The 18,253-nt window shown below is 41.4% G+C and overlaps 2 protein-coding genes across 13 annotated transcripts in view; one reads left to right on the plus strand and one right to left on the minus strand.

Moving 5' to 3' along the window:
- Positions 1 to 2,011, minus strand: part of dgkh (diacylglycerol kinase, eta) — a 68,743-nt gene extending 66,732 nt beyond the window's left edge. For all 7 annotated transcript variants that reach the window (XM_054786780.1, XM_054786774.1, XM_054786772.1 and 4 more), the window contains exons 1-2: positions 1,829 to 2,011; positions 1,309 to 1,473 (exon numbers count right to left, since the gene is read on the minus strand). In XM_054786780.1, the coding sequence (XP_054642755.1) occupies positions 1,309 to 1,473; positions 1,829 to 1,876 (213 nt within the window). In that variant the 5' untranslated portion in view covers positions 1,877 to 2,011. The remainder of the gene's footprint in view (positions 1 to 1,308; positions 1,474 to 1,828) is intronic.
- Positions 2,012 to 2,400: 389 nt separating this feature from the next.
- Positions 2,401 to 18,253, plus strand: part of vwa8 (von Willebrand factor A domain containing 8) — a 63,220-nt gene continuing 47,367 nt past the window's right edge. For all 6 annotated transcript variants that reach the window (XR_008572474.1, XM_054787617.1, XM_054787613.1 and 3 more), the window contains exons 1-15: positions 2,401 to 2,684; positions 2,984 to 3,061; positions 3,129 to 3,259; positions 3,323 to 3,433; positions 10,234 to 10,401; positions 11,637 to 11,801; positions 11,874 to 11,923; positions 12,947 to 13,055; positions 13,137 to 13,241; positions 13,359 to 13,487; positions 14,739 to 14,873; positions 14,962 to 15,039; positions 15,151 to 15,311; positions 15,387 to 15,500; positions 17,657 to 17,849. Coding sequence is in view for 5 of the 6 variants with exons in the window: in XM_054787617.1 (XP_054643592.1) it covers positions 2,546 to 2,684; positions 2,984 to 3,061; positions 3,129 to 3,259; positions 3,323 to 3,433; positions 10,234 to 10,401; positions 11,637 to 11,801; positions 11,874 to 11,923; positions 12,947 to 13,055; positions 13,137 to 13,241; positions 13,359 to 13,487; positions 14,739 to 14,873; positions 14,962 to 15,039; positions 15,151 to 15,311; positions 15,387 to 15,500; positions 17,657 to 17,849 (1,866 nt within the window). In the remaining variant the exon portion in view is untranslated. The remainder of the gene's footprint in view (positions 2,685 to 2,983; positions 3,062 to 3,128; positions 3,260 to 3,322; positions 3,434 to 10,233; positions 10,402 to 11,636; positions 11,802 to 11,873; positions 11,924 to 12,946; positions 13,056 to 13,136; positions 13,242 to 13,358; positions 13,488 to 14,738; positions 14,874 to 14,961; positions 15,040 to 15,150; positions 15,312 to 15,386; positions 15,501 to 17,656; positions 17,850 to 18,253) is intronic.

Genomic DNA, 18,253 nt, shown 5'->3' on the forward strand with positions numbered 1-18,253 from the left:
ATTAAGTGGATCCATTGGCGTGGGAGTGCAGCGCACCTTTGCAGTGTTCAAGATAAGTGGGCCAAGGAAGCTTAGGTGACATGATGGAACAATTAGCAACGCATCTGCTTACCAACGCCTGCACGTCACAATGAAGCAGGCAGTTGATGCAGAACAGTCCATCCATCCATCTTCTATGCCACTTATCCTCACTAGGGTCAGCTAACTTTGGGCGAGAGGCGAGATATACCCTGGACTGGTCACCAGCCAATGGCAGGGCACACATAGACAAACAACCATTCACACTCACATTCATACCTATGGACAATTTAGAGTCGCCAATTAACCTAACATGCATGGTTTTGGAACGTGGGAAGTGCCCGGAGAAAACCCACACACGCACGGGTAGGACAAGCAAACTCCACACAGAGATGCTCAACGGAAATTCGAACCCAGATCTCCTGACCGTTTGGCCAACATGCTAACCACTAGGCCACTGTGCAGCCGTAACTGTATAGCTTTTAAATCTAATCAAAAAGGCATTTATGTACAAGTGCATCATTGGGAATTCTGGAATCATGAATATTGTTTTTATTGGCATGCTTTTGTGCTTTCATACAGTAACCAAAATGTTAAAGAAAAAAATTGTGCACATCTACCTTATAGTGTGGTTCATGGATGTAAATCTATATTATATTCCCAAATAAATGTATCCACAATTTGGGTTGCGCTCACTGCACTTCATTAGGTCACCTGCATAACCCAGTGAGACCCAGTCCAAGAGTTGTATGAAAAATCCAGCCTTCGTAATGCTCAGTATTTACTGACAGCGTACAAACTGTTTATGTAATTATTGTGTTTGGGTGAGAGTGAGAGTTGTTTGTTTCTAACAGTTTGCCCCTCCTGGTGTAGCTAAATAAGGTAACCAAATTGTGTAATTTCTTTTATGGAAGTCTTGTGTTGAATCCTATTAGATTGTACAGCAGAACTTAAGTGTTTTCCACAAGCATAAATCAACATTCTACTGTACTTCCAAGTAAAGGTATCCATAATTTGGGATGTGCACACCCATATACAGACCCAATACAAGAGTTATATCAGAATCCCACCATTTATGCTCACATTATTTATTGACAATATCAAAGGGATATTATTGTTTATTGAAAATGTACAGTATATATGGTGTTCAGCTGTGCTGTGTCATAATCAGAGAGGTTTATTTTTCATACACAGCTATTGTCATACAGCTAATTCAGGATCCTATATTATGTTTTAATGGAAGTCTTGTACTGGATCTCACCTAACAACAAGAAGCAATTTGTGTCATACCTTGCTCCTGATCTGTCCTGAGGTGGACACTTTCCGGATGAGTTTTTGGGGTCCCTCCTGCTCCACCTCGCTGTCAGACGACTCATCCGCGGCACCGGACACCGAGACAGCGCCCACCACATGGGGATGGATCCTGGCCACAGACCCGGGCCCTTTTTCCGGCTCCTGTTAAGGGGCGACGAGAATGAGGTTACCGCGGCGGAAGAACCCTCCGGCTCGGGGGAGTCTCTCCTCGCTGTCAACGCCGGGGAGGTGCCGGGTAGTACCCGTCGAGGTAAGCGTGTTTAAAAAACAAAACCACCGCCATAGCTTTACATTCTAACAACACAGCTAATTCTCATTATTTCATATTTGTGTCATTTTCGATTTAAAAATGCCACACATGACAGCGAAAGAAGGCGAAAAACACACAAAAAGTCTTTAAAAGTCATAACTTGTTTAGCTTGAGTCATGATACTGATAATGACTGAATAAAAGTGGCTGTTCTTTAAATAAAGACAACTCGGGGTGTTGGACTAACCAGCTCCTCCCAGGCAGGGCTGCGGGTGTAATGGCAGACATCCTCCATATCGGCGCCTCTCTCTGTCGGTGCTCTGCGGGGAGACGAGACGCCAAGCTCGGCCAGGCAGATAAGCGCTAGACGTTGCTCGCACGGTGGTCATACGCGCACCGAATGGACCCAACCTATTCCAACCATCCTCCCTCGTCCAGCCCCCGGCCTGCCCCCTCCGATCCCTCCGCCTCCTCCACCCCGGAACCTCCTCAGGTACCACGTGACCCACGTCCAAGACATACACGTCGGGATGCACAGGTGTGCGCGTATACTCGTAAATTACGTCATCTGAAAGCTAAGGCTATGTAAATTATTAATAAGTAATTACAATTTAGATTTTATTACATGTATTAAATACACATTTTAAGTCACTTAAAATAATAATCAATAACATGTGAAGTAAATTATTATATCGCCCATAAATACATTTATTTAAGTGTGAAATATAAACTTTTACAGTAATGACTGTGTTACGTCGGAAAGTCATGTACTCGTCACCGTACCTTGTTCCCACCCGGAATATTTAGCTTGCGGTACAGTTTGTTGCCCTTCGAAAATATTCCGGCTTGTGAAAAATACTGGGGTATTGTATGTACTAAGCCGTTGTTGGTCAAAAATCTGTCAATCGCTTTTAATTATTTGTAAATGTCGACTTTGTAGTTGTAGTAGCGGCGATCGTTAGATATGCACCCACGGATCTTGTGCAGTGGCACGGCTGCGGCTGTCGCTTCCAGGAGAATAAGGACTATCCTGGGCGCCGTCCTGGGAAGAGAGGGCTGGATGTGGAGAAGCCATGAGGTCAAATTTCTCAACACATCCTCTGGTAAAATTATATTTCTTACCATAACTACAGAGGAACTGCATTGCCTTAGCTTACTTTACATAGCTAAGAAGTAAAGCAATTTACCTAACACTGTCAGTGCTATCAATTAAAGTTAGCTAATAATAAGTTAGCTATTTAGCTTTAACTCACATAGGCAATGTCACAGAAAAATGGCAGCTGCTACAAATTATCAGTTTATCAAATTCCCCCGAATCACGACAGTCAGAACAAGGGACTGCGCTCTTTTCTGTCAGAGTTGTTATTTTTTATGACCAACAACAGTGCTGTGTTGTCTGCAGGGGACACGGTGATGATTGGAGACATTTCATACAAACTCAAAACCCCACGCAACCCAGAGCTGGTTCCTGTGAAACACAGTATGTTAACATTTTTGCATGTCTTGTGTCAGATTTTCATGAAAATATGACAAGTTTTCTTTGCTAGTTTCAGAGTCCTTGCCCCAGGTTGTGGCCCAGCACTTGAGATGGATTATGCAGAAAGACCTCCTGGGCCAGGATGTCTTTCTAATCGGTCCCCCTGGACCTTTGAGACGAACCATAGCCATGCAATACCTTGTGAGTATGCACCTTACATCACTTGTATGTTTTTGAGCCAATATTCTTCCTTGTATTGAAAAGGAGTTGACCAAAAGAGAAGTGGAGTATGTGGCTCTGTCCAGGGACACCACAGAGACTGACCTGAAACAGAGGAGGGAGATCAGGGCCGGGACCGCTTTCTATGTAGACCAGGTAGGCGGTAATACCATCAAAACAACCTAACAGGGTGGTCGGTTCAAGTTCCCCCTCATTCTGACGACATGTATCCATATTCTTTTTATCTTGAACAAAATGTGGTAGGATTATGCAATTAATAAAATTCATACAGTATTATTTATCACATACTGTAGCACGTTGCTTTGTGAAAATAATAAAAAATATAATAAAAGTAAACCATACAAGTCCATCAGATTTGACAAATTTGAGAGATGACATATTTGGTTCCAAAAAAAAAAAAATTCAACATATGTCATAATGTGGGCCGCACGGTGGTCTAGTGGTTAGCACGTTGGCCAACACAGTAACAGCTTGGAGATCGGGAAGACCTGGGTTCGATTCTCCCCTGGGCATTTCTGTGTGGAGTTTGCATGTTTTCCCCGTGTGCGTGTGGGTTTTCTCCGGGTACTCCGGCTTCCTCCCACATTTCAAAAACATGCAGGTGAGGTTAATTGGCGACTCTAAATTGCCCATAGGTATGAATGTGAGTGTGAATGGTTGTTTGTCTATATGTGCCCTCCTCCTGTCGCCCAAAGTCAGCTGGGATAGGCTCCAGCCGCGGGGGGGGCTCCAACCCCCCGTGACCCTAATGAGGAAGAAGTGGTATAGAAAATGGATGGATGGATGGATGGATGGATGGATGGATGTCATAATGTGTGACAGGTTGGCATTGTTTTCATTTGTTTTCACTGTCATTTCCTCTTTAGCTCTTATTTTGTATTTCCTGTTTTGCACCATAGGCAGGGACTTTCCTTTCCTGTGTGAAGCTATTAGCACACCTGATACCGATTAGTAATTAGTTACTATGTAGTTCAGCTTGTAGGTTCATCTAGTTGCTGGATCATTCCATGTGTTTGTTGGAAGTTGGTTTGTACTAGGGATGTCTGATATTATCGGCCACCGATAGTTATTGCACAGATACAGGCATAAAAAAAATGATCAGCCAACATCGGTATAGTTTTTTTTCCTACAATAAAAGCCTAATATTGTGCTGCTCACAAGTCTGGGAGAATAAGGTAACTCTATATTTAAACAAGCAGAGTAACAACAAAGCTCACAATGAACTTACCAGCTCCTTAGAAATTGAGGGTGGTTACCATCCCACACACTGGTCTTACTCACGGTGTTTTATTAAAAGAAAGAGCTAAAAAAAAAAAAATCTCACAGTAACGTAATAGGTAGATGACAACAGACAAGACACTACCAACGAATAATGCAGAATAACCAAGAACTGCAGGTATGTGAGCTCCGAACATGTAACTTAGTGGCGATTTACAGCAACAGTACAGCAAAGCACGCTGGGAAACCGGAAGCCCTGCTGTCAAAACCATATACGTAGACGCCGCTTCGCTGAGCCGTACATCAGCGTCGTTGCCATATTGGATGTGGAAAGGCTGCGTTGTAAGTGAATACAAGGAAATATTTATACATACTGTACTTGGGAAACAGTTTGGCACCAAAAGCTATGTATTTGATCTTCTCAGATGGCTAAGTTAAGAACTTTATTGATCCAACACAGGAGTAATTTGTTAAAGTAGAGCCGAAAAACATTTTTTATATACAGACCCTTTCCAAAAAATTAGTGTGTGACACTCAGTTTAAAACATTCATGCCCTGCAAAATTTGGGCTGATTTCTTCACAGTATTCAAATTTTTTGAATTCCTGTTTTCCTGGGTTTAATGAGCTGGAAGCCCAAATTATGTAAAAATAAACAAATAAATACTTGAAATCATTTAAATTGTGGGCCCTGAATCTATAATCTATGAAAGTTTAACTTTTTGAATGGAATTATGGAAATTAAACAACTTTTCCATGACATTCTAATTTTTTGGAAAGGGTCTGTATATATAGTTTTGTGCAACGGGCCCTAGGACGAGCGCCCCTTGTGACAGTAGTCTGGACGTAACCAAAGAAGAAAAAAAAAAAAAAACAATGCGGTGACATGGCGCTCGACGTTAAACTGAAAGATGCACCAACACGGTTTAAATTAAGTGTGGACACACTTTGGCTTTTATAGAGTGGCTGGGACAAAGCCGCAGGGTTCCTACGCAAGTTCTGTTTTGTAGAAAATGAATTTCTGAATAAATAAAAAATACAAAATGAATCAATTTGTTTTTCTAAGGCGCTTGCTAGGGCACCTAAGATGTTTGTGGGCGAGGCAACCCTGAAAACATTTGGGAAAATTGACAAGTTTAATGGCCAGCCCTCTGCTCTTATCCTCCTCCAACCTATAATCTACTGGAAATTATATGGTGACACAATGGCATACATATTCAGAATAAAGAAAACACACAATTTCATAATGTATTTACATGATACTAGCGCTGCAGCTTTCTATTTTTTTTTTAATCGATTAATTTGAAGCTTGTTGTTTTGATTAATCAAGCAATCAGCAACCTTTACCACCAAAAGAGCCATTTTGCCTCCTCTTCCAGTAAAACAAAATAGTCTGGAACTGCAAAACGTTACACAGCTTATACACTTTTAAAAGTTTTAATCTTTTTTAAATTTTACCTGTTCCAACAACAGAATTCAACTAACAGAAGTGCAGAATGCTTGTGCAGGTCTACTTTGAAATAATAATAACACTGGACTATGTGTGTATTTTGGAATTATTTTCGTACTTAGCCCACGTAGCCAACTTTAACATAGAAAAGCCCATCAGAGTTCACATATCTGTATATCAGTGCTTTGTTTGCATTGGAACAACACCAAAAAAGCAGACTCTGATCATCTCACACAGATTTCCAAAAATGGACTAGTCAAAATTATTGGCACCTTATCAAAATTGTAAGAAATACTGGTATTTAAAGCATGCCATGCTTGAATAATTTGTAATTAAACTCATTGGTGGCAAATAACAGGTGCTGGCAATTTAGAAATCACACTTGCAGCCAGTCAAAATGGGGAAACGGTGACTCAAGCTTTGCGTTGTGTGTCTACGTGCACCACACTAAGCATGGAGAAAAGAAAATAGAGCAAAGAACTGTCAGAGGATTTGAAAACCAAAATTGTGGATAAGCATGGACAATCTCAAGGCTACAAGACAAGTCCATCTCCAGAGATCTGAATGTTCCTGTGTCTAATGTGCACAACATCATCAGGAAGTTCACAACCCATGGCACTGTAGCCAACCTCCCTGGAGATGGACAGGAGAAAAAAATTGATGAAAGATTGCAACGTGCAAAGGATTGTTTGAATGGTGGATAAAGAACCTCGATTCGCTTCCAAACAAATTGAAGCTCACCTGTAGATTCAGGGTACTACAACAGTGTCAGCTCACACTATCCGTTGCTGTTTGAATGGAAAGGGATGCTATGGTAGGAGACTCAGGAAGACCCCACTGCTGACACAGACACATAAAATAGCCAAGCAGGAGTTTGCCAACACTTAGCTGGAGAAGCTAAGATCCTTCTGGGAGAATGTCGTGTGGACACATGAGCCCAAAGTAGAGCTTTTTAGCTTTTCTTAGAACACTTCACTGTACTGTTTACCAAAATGAAATGAGGCCTTCAAAGAAAATAACATGGTCCCTGCGGTCAAATTTGATGGAGCTTCACTGATGTTTTGGAGGTGCTTTGCTGCTTCTGGTACCGGCTGCCTCGACAGTACACATGGCATGATGAAAGCTGAAGACTACCAAAGAATTTTTGGGCGCAATGTAGGGCCCAGGAAGCGATTTTATGTTTTTTTTTCCAAAGGGTGTGCTACCAAATATCAAGATGAGGGTGCCAATAATTTTGTCCAGTCTATATTTGGAGTTGGGTGTGGATTGATCAGATTTGGCTTTATTTCTCTGCTTTTTTTGTGTTCCAATGCAAACAAATGAAGTAAACATGAATACCAAAGTATTTGTAATTGCTACAATTTTTGGCAGAAGCAGTGCATTGTCTGACAGAAGCATAAGGGTGCTACTATTTTTGGCCATGACTTAAATTAAAGCTGCTGTATGTCACGGGTCGGCAGTTGCCTAGAGGGCGCTAACTTTTGAATATACTGCAAGCATTATATCTGGCCCTCTTCCTGCTTTAAGCACATAACCCACGCACCATTTAACACACGCACGCCATTAGTTATGTTTGTCAGCAAATGATAGCGATTTAACAAAGTTTTGCCACTAATGTTAGCTCTCTGAATGTACTGCCTATCGTAACAACAATATGATTGAAAATTGTTGATCACTTCTCTGGGACTACGTTTGTGCGTGTGTGTACGCACTACGGACATGTACGTGAATGCCAGAACGTAATTTACTATAATTGCTATGCCATGTAGTTTGTAAATGTGGAACAATATAGACATTTGTTCAATCTGTTCTTATAAACTACTGTTGGTAACATGCTAGCCAGAGGTGGCGTTCGTATATTTTTTGGGGCTGAAAAAAAAGCAGTAATCTGGAGCCGATGACATACAGCAGCTTTAATATAGCTGTGTGCAATGTCAAGCTAGCATGCATCTTCACCGGTGCCGAGCCTCATCCTCCCACGCGCTCCTCAAAATGAAAACAGCTGGGCCATCCAGGCTTGTTGCCGTGGAAACAAGCCGGGGACAACATTATTTCTGGTCGTCAAAGGTGCGAAGGAGCCTGCTAACTCCTCGTTCTTCTTCTTCGCACCAAATTTGATTTTGGAGCCCAAAAAAAATAGCATTCATGTTTGTGAGATGGCATGTTGGCTTTGTTCGACGTGTATTAATACGTGCCGGGTGCGTTATAAATACATTCCTGCATGTGACAATTGTTTAGAGGCGTACTGTGGACATCATCATTTGGAGATTCTGTGGGAGGTTTGGTAGAAGATGTGATCACATGTTAACTAGAACGTTGGAGCGTATTCTTCAGAGAGCTGTGCTGATTTGGAGTCCTATATTCGGTGACAACGGGTCAATCCCTGTGTTAACTTGTTTTGTTTTTTTACCACTTCCGTCAGAGTTTGCGCGCCAGATTTGTCACGATGGCATGATCACAAGTGTTGTCTTTTTTTGCTTACGTAGCAGCCGCTTATGTTGTGCATCCTCATATAAACTGTAATAAGCTGTGTGATTTTTATAGATTTATTGGGTGCGCTTTACTGTTATTGTAACACACAAACGCCAGTAAGCCTCATTGTGGTACTGTTATGTCACGATGCAAATCTGCACTAGCAACTCTTAACTGAAGACAAGTTGCACTTTAGTAGACGTAAACATAAAAGTCTTAAAAAAAACAAAAACAAAAAAACTTGGTTGGTACTGTTGATCCATGGTTAACGCTGTTACCGGGTTTTATTTTGGTAGATTTGGCTTGACGGGACTCTCGGCCTGCAGCTTCTTATGTAAAACGAGGAATTTGATTAGGACATTCTTTTTGTGACTGGTGTTTTTCATTTGAAGTTCCATATGTGTTGTGCTGTTTGGCAAGAAAAATAGTGGTGGCTAGAAGTACAAACCATTGCTCCCAAGGGGTTTACTAGCCGATAAAAGGCGTTATCCTCAACAATGGTAAAGGGATTGTCAGACAGCATCATTTCCATGATGAAATCATAGATTGCGTTTGCCCTCGAGTTGTGTCTGGCAAACCTTTTTACACTTTTCCATTGCCACGGCGATAGGAACAAGCCCCGGGTCCCAGGCATTGTAGTGATGTTCAACTTTCGTGTGGCTGAAAGGTTTGATGTGTTTGAAGCTCGATGTGTTTTTCTTCTTTGCGGAATGTTTAAAGAGCATTTGGAGCATTTGGCTCCCACTATTGACGCCATGTGTGATTACAAGTGAGCTCAGGGGAAGTTACAACAGGCCATTTGCAACACATCACAGAAAAGGAAAGGTACGCGGTTTTGGTCTTAGAACCCGTTTTGTCCCAGTGTCTTTCTTATGGTGGAGTCATGAACACTAACCTTAACTGAGGCAAGTGAGGCCTGCAGTACTTTGGATGTTGTTATGAGGTCTTTTGTGACCTCTTGGATGAGTCATCGCTGCGCTCCTGGGGTGATTTTGGTTGGCCGGCCACTCCTGGGAAGGTTCACCACTGTTACATGTTTTCACCGTTTGTGGATAATGGCTCTCACTGTGGTTCGCTGGAGTCCCAGAGCTTTAGAAATGGCTTTATAACCTTTTCCAGTTGGACACCATCTATGCCGCTTATCCTTATAAGGGTCGCGGGAGTATGCTGCAGCCTATCCCAGCTAACTTCAGGCGACTGTGTGGACAACATGCTAACCACCGTGCGGCCTCCGAGTGCCTACTATGTATTTTTTCTTGTCTGGTTGGCATCCCATTTCTCTCTCTTGGCCATGCCTGTCCCTTCACATTAGCAAACAATTATCTGATTACTATTGCTGAAAATGGACTCCAGAGTTAAATTTAGAACATGTGGTCCTCACTCACTATAGTTGGACTATAGTTTTACGGCTCTTCTTCCCACACACATGTGCATAACACACACGCCTAAATGACATGGACGCAGGCTCTGCGGTGCACCCAGACAACTTAAGTTTCCTGCCTGCTGACGTCAAAGAGGAGCTTTTTGATTTTTTTTTTTTTGACTGAAAATGCGCCTGCACACACACACACACACACACACACACACACACACACGCACACACACAATGTAAATAAATGGCTGCATCTCACATGTGGTAGGAGAAAATAAGCCTTGTAAAAAGAAAAGAGCTTGTTTTTTTTTTTTGGGTGGGGGGCGGTGTTAGTCTTGTCTGATGCTCTTAAATTCCTGGTAAGCAGCAGGTGTTAACCACAGACGTCTCTTTTAGTAATGACGGAACTTGTGTGTTTTTGTCAGTGTGCCGTTAGGGCGGCCACTCAAGGCCGAGTTCTGGTTCTGGAGGGGCTGGAAAAGGCCGAGAGAAATGTTCTGCCTGTGCTCAACAACCTCCTGGAGAACAGAGAGATGCAGTTGGAGGACGGACGCTTCCTTATGGCGTCCGAGCGCTATGACAAGCTGTTAAAGGTGTGACTCACTCACTTATATTTGCCATTTTCATCACAGTTTGTGGGGTTTTAGCTGGCAATGTAAGTTGGTCTTTGTTTCTGGATTTTCTTGTTACAACTCAAGAAATATTACGACACAGAAAATAAATAAACAAAAAACTAAGAAAAAAAAAGACATTGGCCCCAAAACGAATATGAATAAATATATAATGAAGAAAAAAAAAAGTAATATTTTTAAAATGTGTTATGTGCATTTAATTTTACAATGTTACGACTTTACTTGTGTAAAACCTTGGCATATTGCTTTAAATCTTGCAAAATTACAAAAATGACCTCATTTTTTTTGCTGTTTTTGTAGTATGCAGACATTTTCTACTTCTAAAATTATGACTTTGTTATCATCATAATTGTATGACTTTAATCACATACTGTATGTTCCCCCACATTAACTACCAAAGACGTATTTATACGTTTTTATAATCCCGAACGCCCGATCCCAAAGACTTATACGTCTTTTACGCTGTTTGGCACAAGAGGAAAAAAGGGGGGGGGACGCAACTGCACACTAATGAATGTCACTTTTTAGAACAGTTTTAAGACATAAAAGACTGTATGTGAACAAGTGGAAGTACGTGGAGGAGTGTAGCATGCAGAAGGTTATGCATTGTAGGGAAATTTTAATGCATGCACACACACATGCACACACATAGTTCAGTTCCAAATGTGAAAAATGTAAATAGTTCATGGTGTTATATTTGTAAATACATTCATATTTTGTAAAACAACCCTTTTTTGTGTTGTTTATGTAGTGGTATAGTTGTTTAGATATTTGAGCTGTCATGTTTGTATAGCCATAGAGCACAATATTCTGTGTGCTTTGAAAGATCAGTCAAAATCGTCTAAAATGGCCGGTAGTGAACGGGTCGTCTTTTGAAAAATGGCTGGGATTGAATGAGTTAAAAGCTTTTCAAAATCGTACATGTTTTTAATTTTAGCGTACCATGGTGAAACTTAATAAAAAGTAAGTCCATAAAGAAGCTGTAGAAGCAACTGCGCAAATGCATAAAAAACCTGATGAATACGACTTTAAACACTAAATTTTATCCTATGGTTCTGTCGACGTCCTTATCGTTTATGTCCACTTGTCTTGCCCAACTTTTATACACATTATGGATTCTTGTTGGACTTTTTTGCCATATTTTTCTTCATATTTGAGCAAAGTTTGCTAATTTTTTCAGTGTTTATTGTTTGTAGGAGCACACCAAAGAAGAGCTGGACAGTTGGAAGATTGTCCGTGTAAGCGAGGACTTCCGGGTCATCGCCCTTGGCCTTCCTGTCCCCAAGTACAAAGGCAACCCCCTGGATCCTCCCCTCCGCTCTCGATTCCAGGCTCGAGACATCTATTACTTGCCGTTTAAGGTACATTCTCTGACTGTTATTTAAGGCACAAAAAACATACCTCTAACAAAGGCATTGTTTTTTTGTCTTCAGGACCAGTTGGAGCTGTTGTACACAGCAGGACCAAATATTCCCGCAGAGAGGTGAATCCTTTAAAATATAAGCAAGTCTACTTTTAAAGCCATTTAATGGTGCAGTTGAGCTACGGTACGGTTGTGGGAAGGGGGAGGGATGTGTAAGTGTAGCTGTGTCACCCTTGTAAACACTGTGACATCATAGGAGTGTAACAAAAAGTAAAGAAAATAGCAACATTGTGTTCTGTGCATCAGTAGTGTAGTGGTTCACATTGATGACTTTACTGCAGCTGATCGGTGCTTGATTCCCAGTCAATTCCCAGGCTGCCCTTGACTCTAAAGGAGGGGGGTCCAAAATGTTTTCCACCATGGGCCGTTGCTGAATAAGGATGTAGGGGCTCCACTTTGATATATTTATATATTTTAATTTTGTAAAAAGTCTTTTTCCAAAGGCTTTGTGTGTGTGCGCGCATGTGTGTGTTTTTTGTTATTATTAATTAGTGTCAACATTTCAGATTTTTCTCTTTTAAGTTGTGCCTCTTTGCTCTATTTTTTAAATTGTTTTGCTGTGTCAATGTGCCGCGGGCCTATAAAAAATAATGACTGCACTTTTGACACCCCTATTCTAAAGCCTCTTTCACACATAAATCCTGTGTTAAATGTCACATCCTCATCCAAGCATTGCCTTAGGTGTCTTTGTTACAGCTCTAATACTACCCTTTCCCCTGTTTCATGTCAGTGCCTTTTATACAGAACAATAATACAGGAAAAAAAAATCGCCTCTTTTTTTCTGGCTGTGTAAAAGGTCAGCTGTGATAAGTTGCAGCCCAACTACTCCCTGACCCCGAATTGTTTCATACACCGCAGCTTGTCTAGCTCCACTCATTAGGCAGTACACCATTTTGTACTGAATCAGAGGGTACCAAAAGAGGTACAGTATGTGTCCGTTTCATAATGTAAGTCATGGAATTGTAAAAATGAATTGTTGGGTTCACTGGAAAAAAAGACTTAAGCATATCTTTTATTTTGGTACCCTTCTCAACTATTGGAAAAAAATGTGTTGCATACTCACATAGTTTCTTCACATGTTAGAGTGTCCCAGTTGCTGTCCCTTGCCACAACACTGTGCTCCCAGGAATCATCCAACTTGGGCCTTCCTGACTTCCCCATGGACAACCTCTTCCATGGCCTTAATGTGCTGGTGAGGACTTTTTTAAGGAGGGAGGTCTCTGTAATTAAGAGTAGAACACCTATACAGCTTGTCTCTCTTGTGTTGGCACAGAATGTGTTCCCCACGATGTCCTCACAGCAGCTGGTCCAGAGCCTCTACCCCTACAACATTATGCTGGGCAAGGACGGGTGCAGCGCTGTGGAGAGTGTCCTCAGTGTAAGTGGCCTGTGGTATGTTTGCCCACATTCAAAAAAGTCCAATAAGAAATGAATCAATTCTACACCTTACAGACCTAAGCATTTATAGATTACACACATGTTCTGATGTTTACAGAGATTTGAGCTGATGGATGGCGGTCACAAGTCTCCAGGCAGCACCGTTGTCAGTGTGTCTAAGACAGCGGGCTTCGAAGGATACGCAGACGTCACCATGCGTGTTGCAGATGAAGACGTTACCTTTCAGGTAAAACTAAACTCATTGGACACAACATTGGGTACAGGTACAAAATCATAGAAACATTTACATTTGAATATATGAGTGGTCAGCATTAGCGGCTTTATGATATATCTCTGCATGCTCTTTAAAATGTTGTCTACTCAGCTGTTGGTGTGAAAGTCATGCCTGTTACACTTGCCATACTGTTGTCTACAGCCTACGTTCCCAAAGTGCGGTACGCATACCCTTAGGGGTATGCAGACTGCCGTAGGGAGTACGTCTTGAAGATTTTTCAACATCGTTGATATTGTGTGCTAAATGAAATTAGTTTAGTTAGCTGTATGAGCATGTCATTTGTTTGTTGACTGGATGCACTGATGTTAGAAAGCACCAAATTTTGCATGTGTAAGTAAATTTGTGGTTTCACGAAAGATATGTCTTCTTCGGGCTTTGCGCCCACTTTGTTTGGCGGCCCTTGAACACAGCGTCTATGACGCAGATTGAGACTTATGTGTATGGGTTTCTGTGTATGGGTGCTGTATTTTTTTATTCTTCCTTTCACCTCGTCCTTGTTCACAAATGTTAATGGTGTGCGTAAATGCACAGAGGGGAGGTTTAATAATATTAGGTCTGTGCTGCTGTGCATTTTCACTTGGTGCATAATCTCATATGTGCCATATGTCCATTTGGTTCAAGCCTCGTATTGAATTTATTTCCAACTTGATTTCTGTACGCTATGTGCCTTTGTTTTCATAATTTTTCATAATTACTACGTTTACATGTAAAATTAGTTGCATTGTGCTGATTATTTCCATGCTGTTGCAAACCAAAGCACAGCAAAAGAGCATAAAGATCACAGTTCACCACATCTGGTCTACACTGAACTCTTCAGCGCTATTAATGCTGGCTAAGCATTGTGCTCCTTAGTGCTATTACAACATTGGTTCTGTTTATGCTGTGTTGTTGTCCAAGAGAGTTATGTTTTCCTTTCCAATTTCTCATGCATTCTAAATCATTATCAAAGTTAAAATATTAAAATATTAGCTTATAATATGTAATGCATTTTTTCCCGACTAACGCCTGCTAACTGCCGCCACCTACCCCCGGCGATATGTTATCTTAACCAAAAGTAGGGAGACACAATCTTATTCAGTAGCACGAGAAAGTGTTTAAACTTTTGACTGGTACGTTATAGTTTTGCACTCTGTGAAAATAACTGGAAGTACAGCCATTTGTATTTTTGTATTTCTTGTCTCCAACTCAAAAATAAACCTTCAGGTCCCCATGGGCACCAAAGGGCCCCGCCCACCCAACTGTAACCCTGCCTTCATCAGCACCCCTAGCCACAGTCAGCTGATTGCTGACATGATGAAGTCACACATGGTGAAGGACATGTGTCTGATAGGAGCCAAGGTACCTAACTCATGGAAGTGTTTATAATATACTGTAAATGTGAGGTTTATTGTTAACGATGCCATCAATGTATCTGTGTTTCTCTCAGGGTTGTGGCAAGTCAGTGATTGCCAGAGAGTTCGCAGAGCTGCTTGGCTACAGCGTAGAACCGGTCATGCTCTACCAGGTGAAGACAACGATCATTAAAGCAGAAAATATATGCAAATAATTTAGTCTAGTACCATGAACCTCAGCCTCCAATCAGTGTTCTTAAAATGCATTTTTTGATTCCTTCCAGGACATGACGGCCAGGGACCTTCTCCAGCAGAGATTCACACTCCCTAACGGTGACACGGCATGGCGTCCGTCTCCGTTGGTCACGGCCGCCATGGAAGGCAAGCTGCTGCTGCTGGATGGAATACACAGGATCAACTTGGGAACGCTGGCTGTTCTTTCAAGGTAAGACCAAAATTGACTTTATCGTACAGTCTAGAAGCAGGAGGTAGATTTTAAGAGACGTGTTCTATGCTCCAGGTTACTCCATGACCGTGAGTTGGATCTGTATGATGGCACCAGGCTGCTGAGGTGGGACAGGTATCAGGGACTGAAGGAGGAAATGCAATTTACTGACCAGCAACTTCAAGAGAGGTATGATATGATATAATATTTAAATAAGCTGGGTCCAATATTGTTTTTTCTTAACCCTTAGTTTATCGTAGCAGCTTATCATGCAGTGTCAGTGTGAATACAGGAGCTGAAGTCTGTCTATGCATTGAGCATGCAATGTTACTAGCCAATCAGCCTGACTTAACTTATGACAACCTCACATCACCTCTTAACAAAATAGAATATGCTAAAAAAAAAAAAAAATGTACTCATATAATATGCATATTGCGTCACCAGGCTCAGAATTTGTCAGATCCCTGTCTTGACGATACCGGTTCATCAAAATGTCTGATCCACTTGTGATACTTTTCCTCATCTCTCAAGCCAGCCATCATCATCGTCATTTACATGAACACCACTGCTGCCTGCACCGCCATTATTACTGCTAGCATTACATAGATAGATATAAAGTATCTAGCTATCCATCTATTATGCTTGTGAATATTGTCATTCATCAAGATGTCAAAGTGCTAACTTTGGTGAATCAACTTCTGGAACCCGTCCACCATGTTCGTCTTGTTACTTACAAAGAGGGCTGTCAAATGATAATTTTTTAAAATCAAATGAATCACAATTTTGGAGATGCATATACTTTATGGTGTTGGAATTAAACTGCTGTTGATGTGTTCAGGTCAGAATAAACTTATAAGAGCATCAGACTCTGTGTTGGGACGCTATTGTGCCTACGTCTGCCATCATAATAGAGAGGTGTGGCTTGGCATGATGCGCATGCATTCATTACGCTGGAAATTTTAATGTAATTAATTAAATAAATCAGTTACCGCCGTTAACGTTAACTACTTAAAAATGGCCACTTCAGTCAATGTCGACATAAAATTTGAGAGCCAAAGGGGTAATTTCTCGGAAAAATGGATCAGTTTGTGTGTTGTAGTATTGTCAACTTAATCATTATAATGAAGCAGTATGACAACAGTGACATAGCTACGGTCTAGTTACACAACATTAAAACATGCACACAGTGATTTCATGTTCAGTGCAAAATAATTTTCTAAATAAATACATGGCAGTATTAACCTGGAACAAAATTAACCCATTTAATTATTTTTATTTTCAGATTGTTAGCCACTTGAACAAAGATTTGCGCATGTATGAAAGCTTTATCGTCATTTTAGTCAAGACATACAACGAAATGACCAAGCGCTGACTCATGTCGACAGTCAGCCAGTCGGAGGTTTGTCAACATAAATGGGTTCCACCGTAATTGCAACCAGTTTTGTAATTTTACTGTTCGAAATTGTCCCACACCAAACTGCACTCTATTTATGTTTACTCTCGATACTACTGCAATATGTTGAGGCATAGGTAAGTTTAGCAAATTGACCCCTTACTGGTTGCCGAGCATGCAATGTTATGTAAATCCACCCAGCTGGCTGCTACTTCTGCTATTCAATCACTTGTGCCAGCACAACATGGCTGTTGACCAACAAAACAGAAGATAATTAAATAAACACTTGTAAATGCAACACACGGGGTTCTGAGCTAAACTTTTTCCAATATCAAATTGGACCAAAATCAGCACCCTGATTCTTGTCAAGACAGTATGTCTAGAAGACTCAAACATCCTTTCCCTGAAGATACGAAATTTGATGTGTTAACGCTTCTAGAACCTCACTCCATTTGAGCCATTGAATAATATTGCATTATTCACAACTATCTTTGTTTTTTAGATTTAGAGCTCTAAAAAGAGACTTTTTGCACATTTTTGACACACACTGGGATACAGTGCATGTTCAACTTCAATAGTGACTGCTAGCTCCAGATAGTCGTCTCTCGACAATGATGATGAGGTTTAGCGTCCGCTATTAAGCCCATCCTCCATCAGTATAAATATAGTCCAGTGCTGTGTGGGTGTCTCTATGGGGTGACAGTCATGCATGGTCCTCTCTGTCCTTTTGAATTTGAGGCTTACACAGCCACCTGTCATAAGTCGTGCTCTTGTCCCTGACATTGATTGGCTACGACACACACACACACGCGCACACACACACACACCCGCGCGCACACATCCACAGTGAAAAGCGTGCCAACCTGCACTCCATATCTACTTGAACACAGCTGATGTGCATGTCTTTCCGTTGCAAGTGTATCACTGTTTCTGTGTGTGCGTTGTGTTACAGGTCAATCTTCGCCATCCACCCATCGTTCAGAGTTCTCGCCCTCGCTGAGCCTCCAGTAGTGGGCGCCATTGCGAACACCGGTGGCAAAAGCAAAGGTCAGCAGTGGCTGGGCCCCGAGTTGCTAACGATGTTCCTGTATCACACCGTCAGCCCGCTGGCCCGAGCAGAGGAGGTCGGCCTCCTGCAAGGACTGGTGAGGACACACTCAAACATCTGTCTTTTTTAATAGTCAAGGCATAAACATTTCGGATGTTTAAATATTTCTTTAAGTTATAGCCATCGCTCATTTATGGCAGTTACCGTAAATTCTGGCGTATAAGCTGTATAACCTTAATTTAGAGGAAAAAACAAATTTGTACATACAATATACTATATAAACCGCACTGGACAATAAGCCTTACATGTCCATGTCATAAAATGACATATTGTTGTGCGCACATGTCCGTGAGGACCAAGCAGCTATTTATTTGAATGGAGCCAATCATGAATTATGGGGAAAAAACTCAGTTCGAGCTTGTGAACCCACTGGAAATTGCAGGAGGTCATTACTCAATATAATAGTCTGACTCACGGTGCCATCTTCCAAAGAACTAAATA

Source organism: Dunckerocampus dactyliophorus, chromosome 9 (assembly GCF_027744805.1).
Source record: "Dunckerocampus dactyliophorus isolate RoL2022-P2 chromosome 9, RoL_Ddac_1.1, whole genome shotgun sequence".
NCBI lineage: Eukaryota > Metazoa > Chordata > Actinopteri > Syngnathiformes > Syngnathidae > Dunckerocampus > Dunckerocampus dactyliophorus.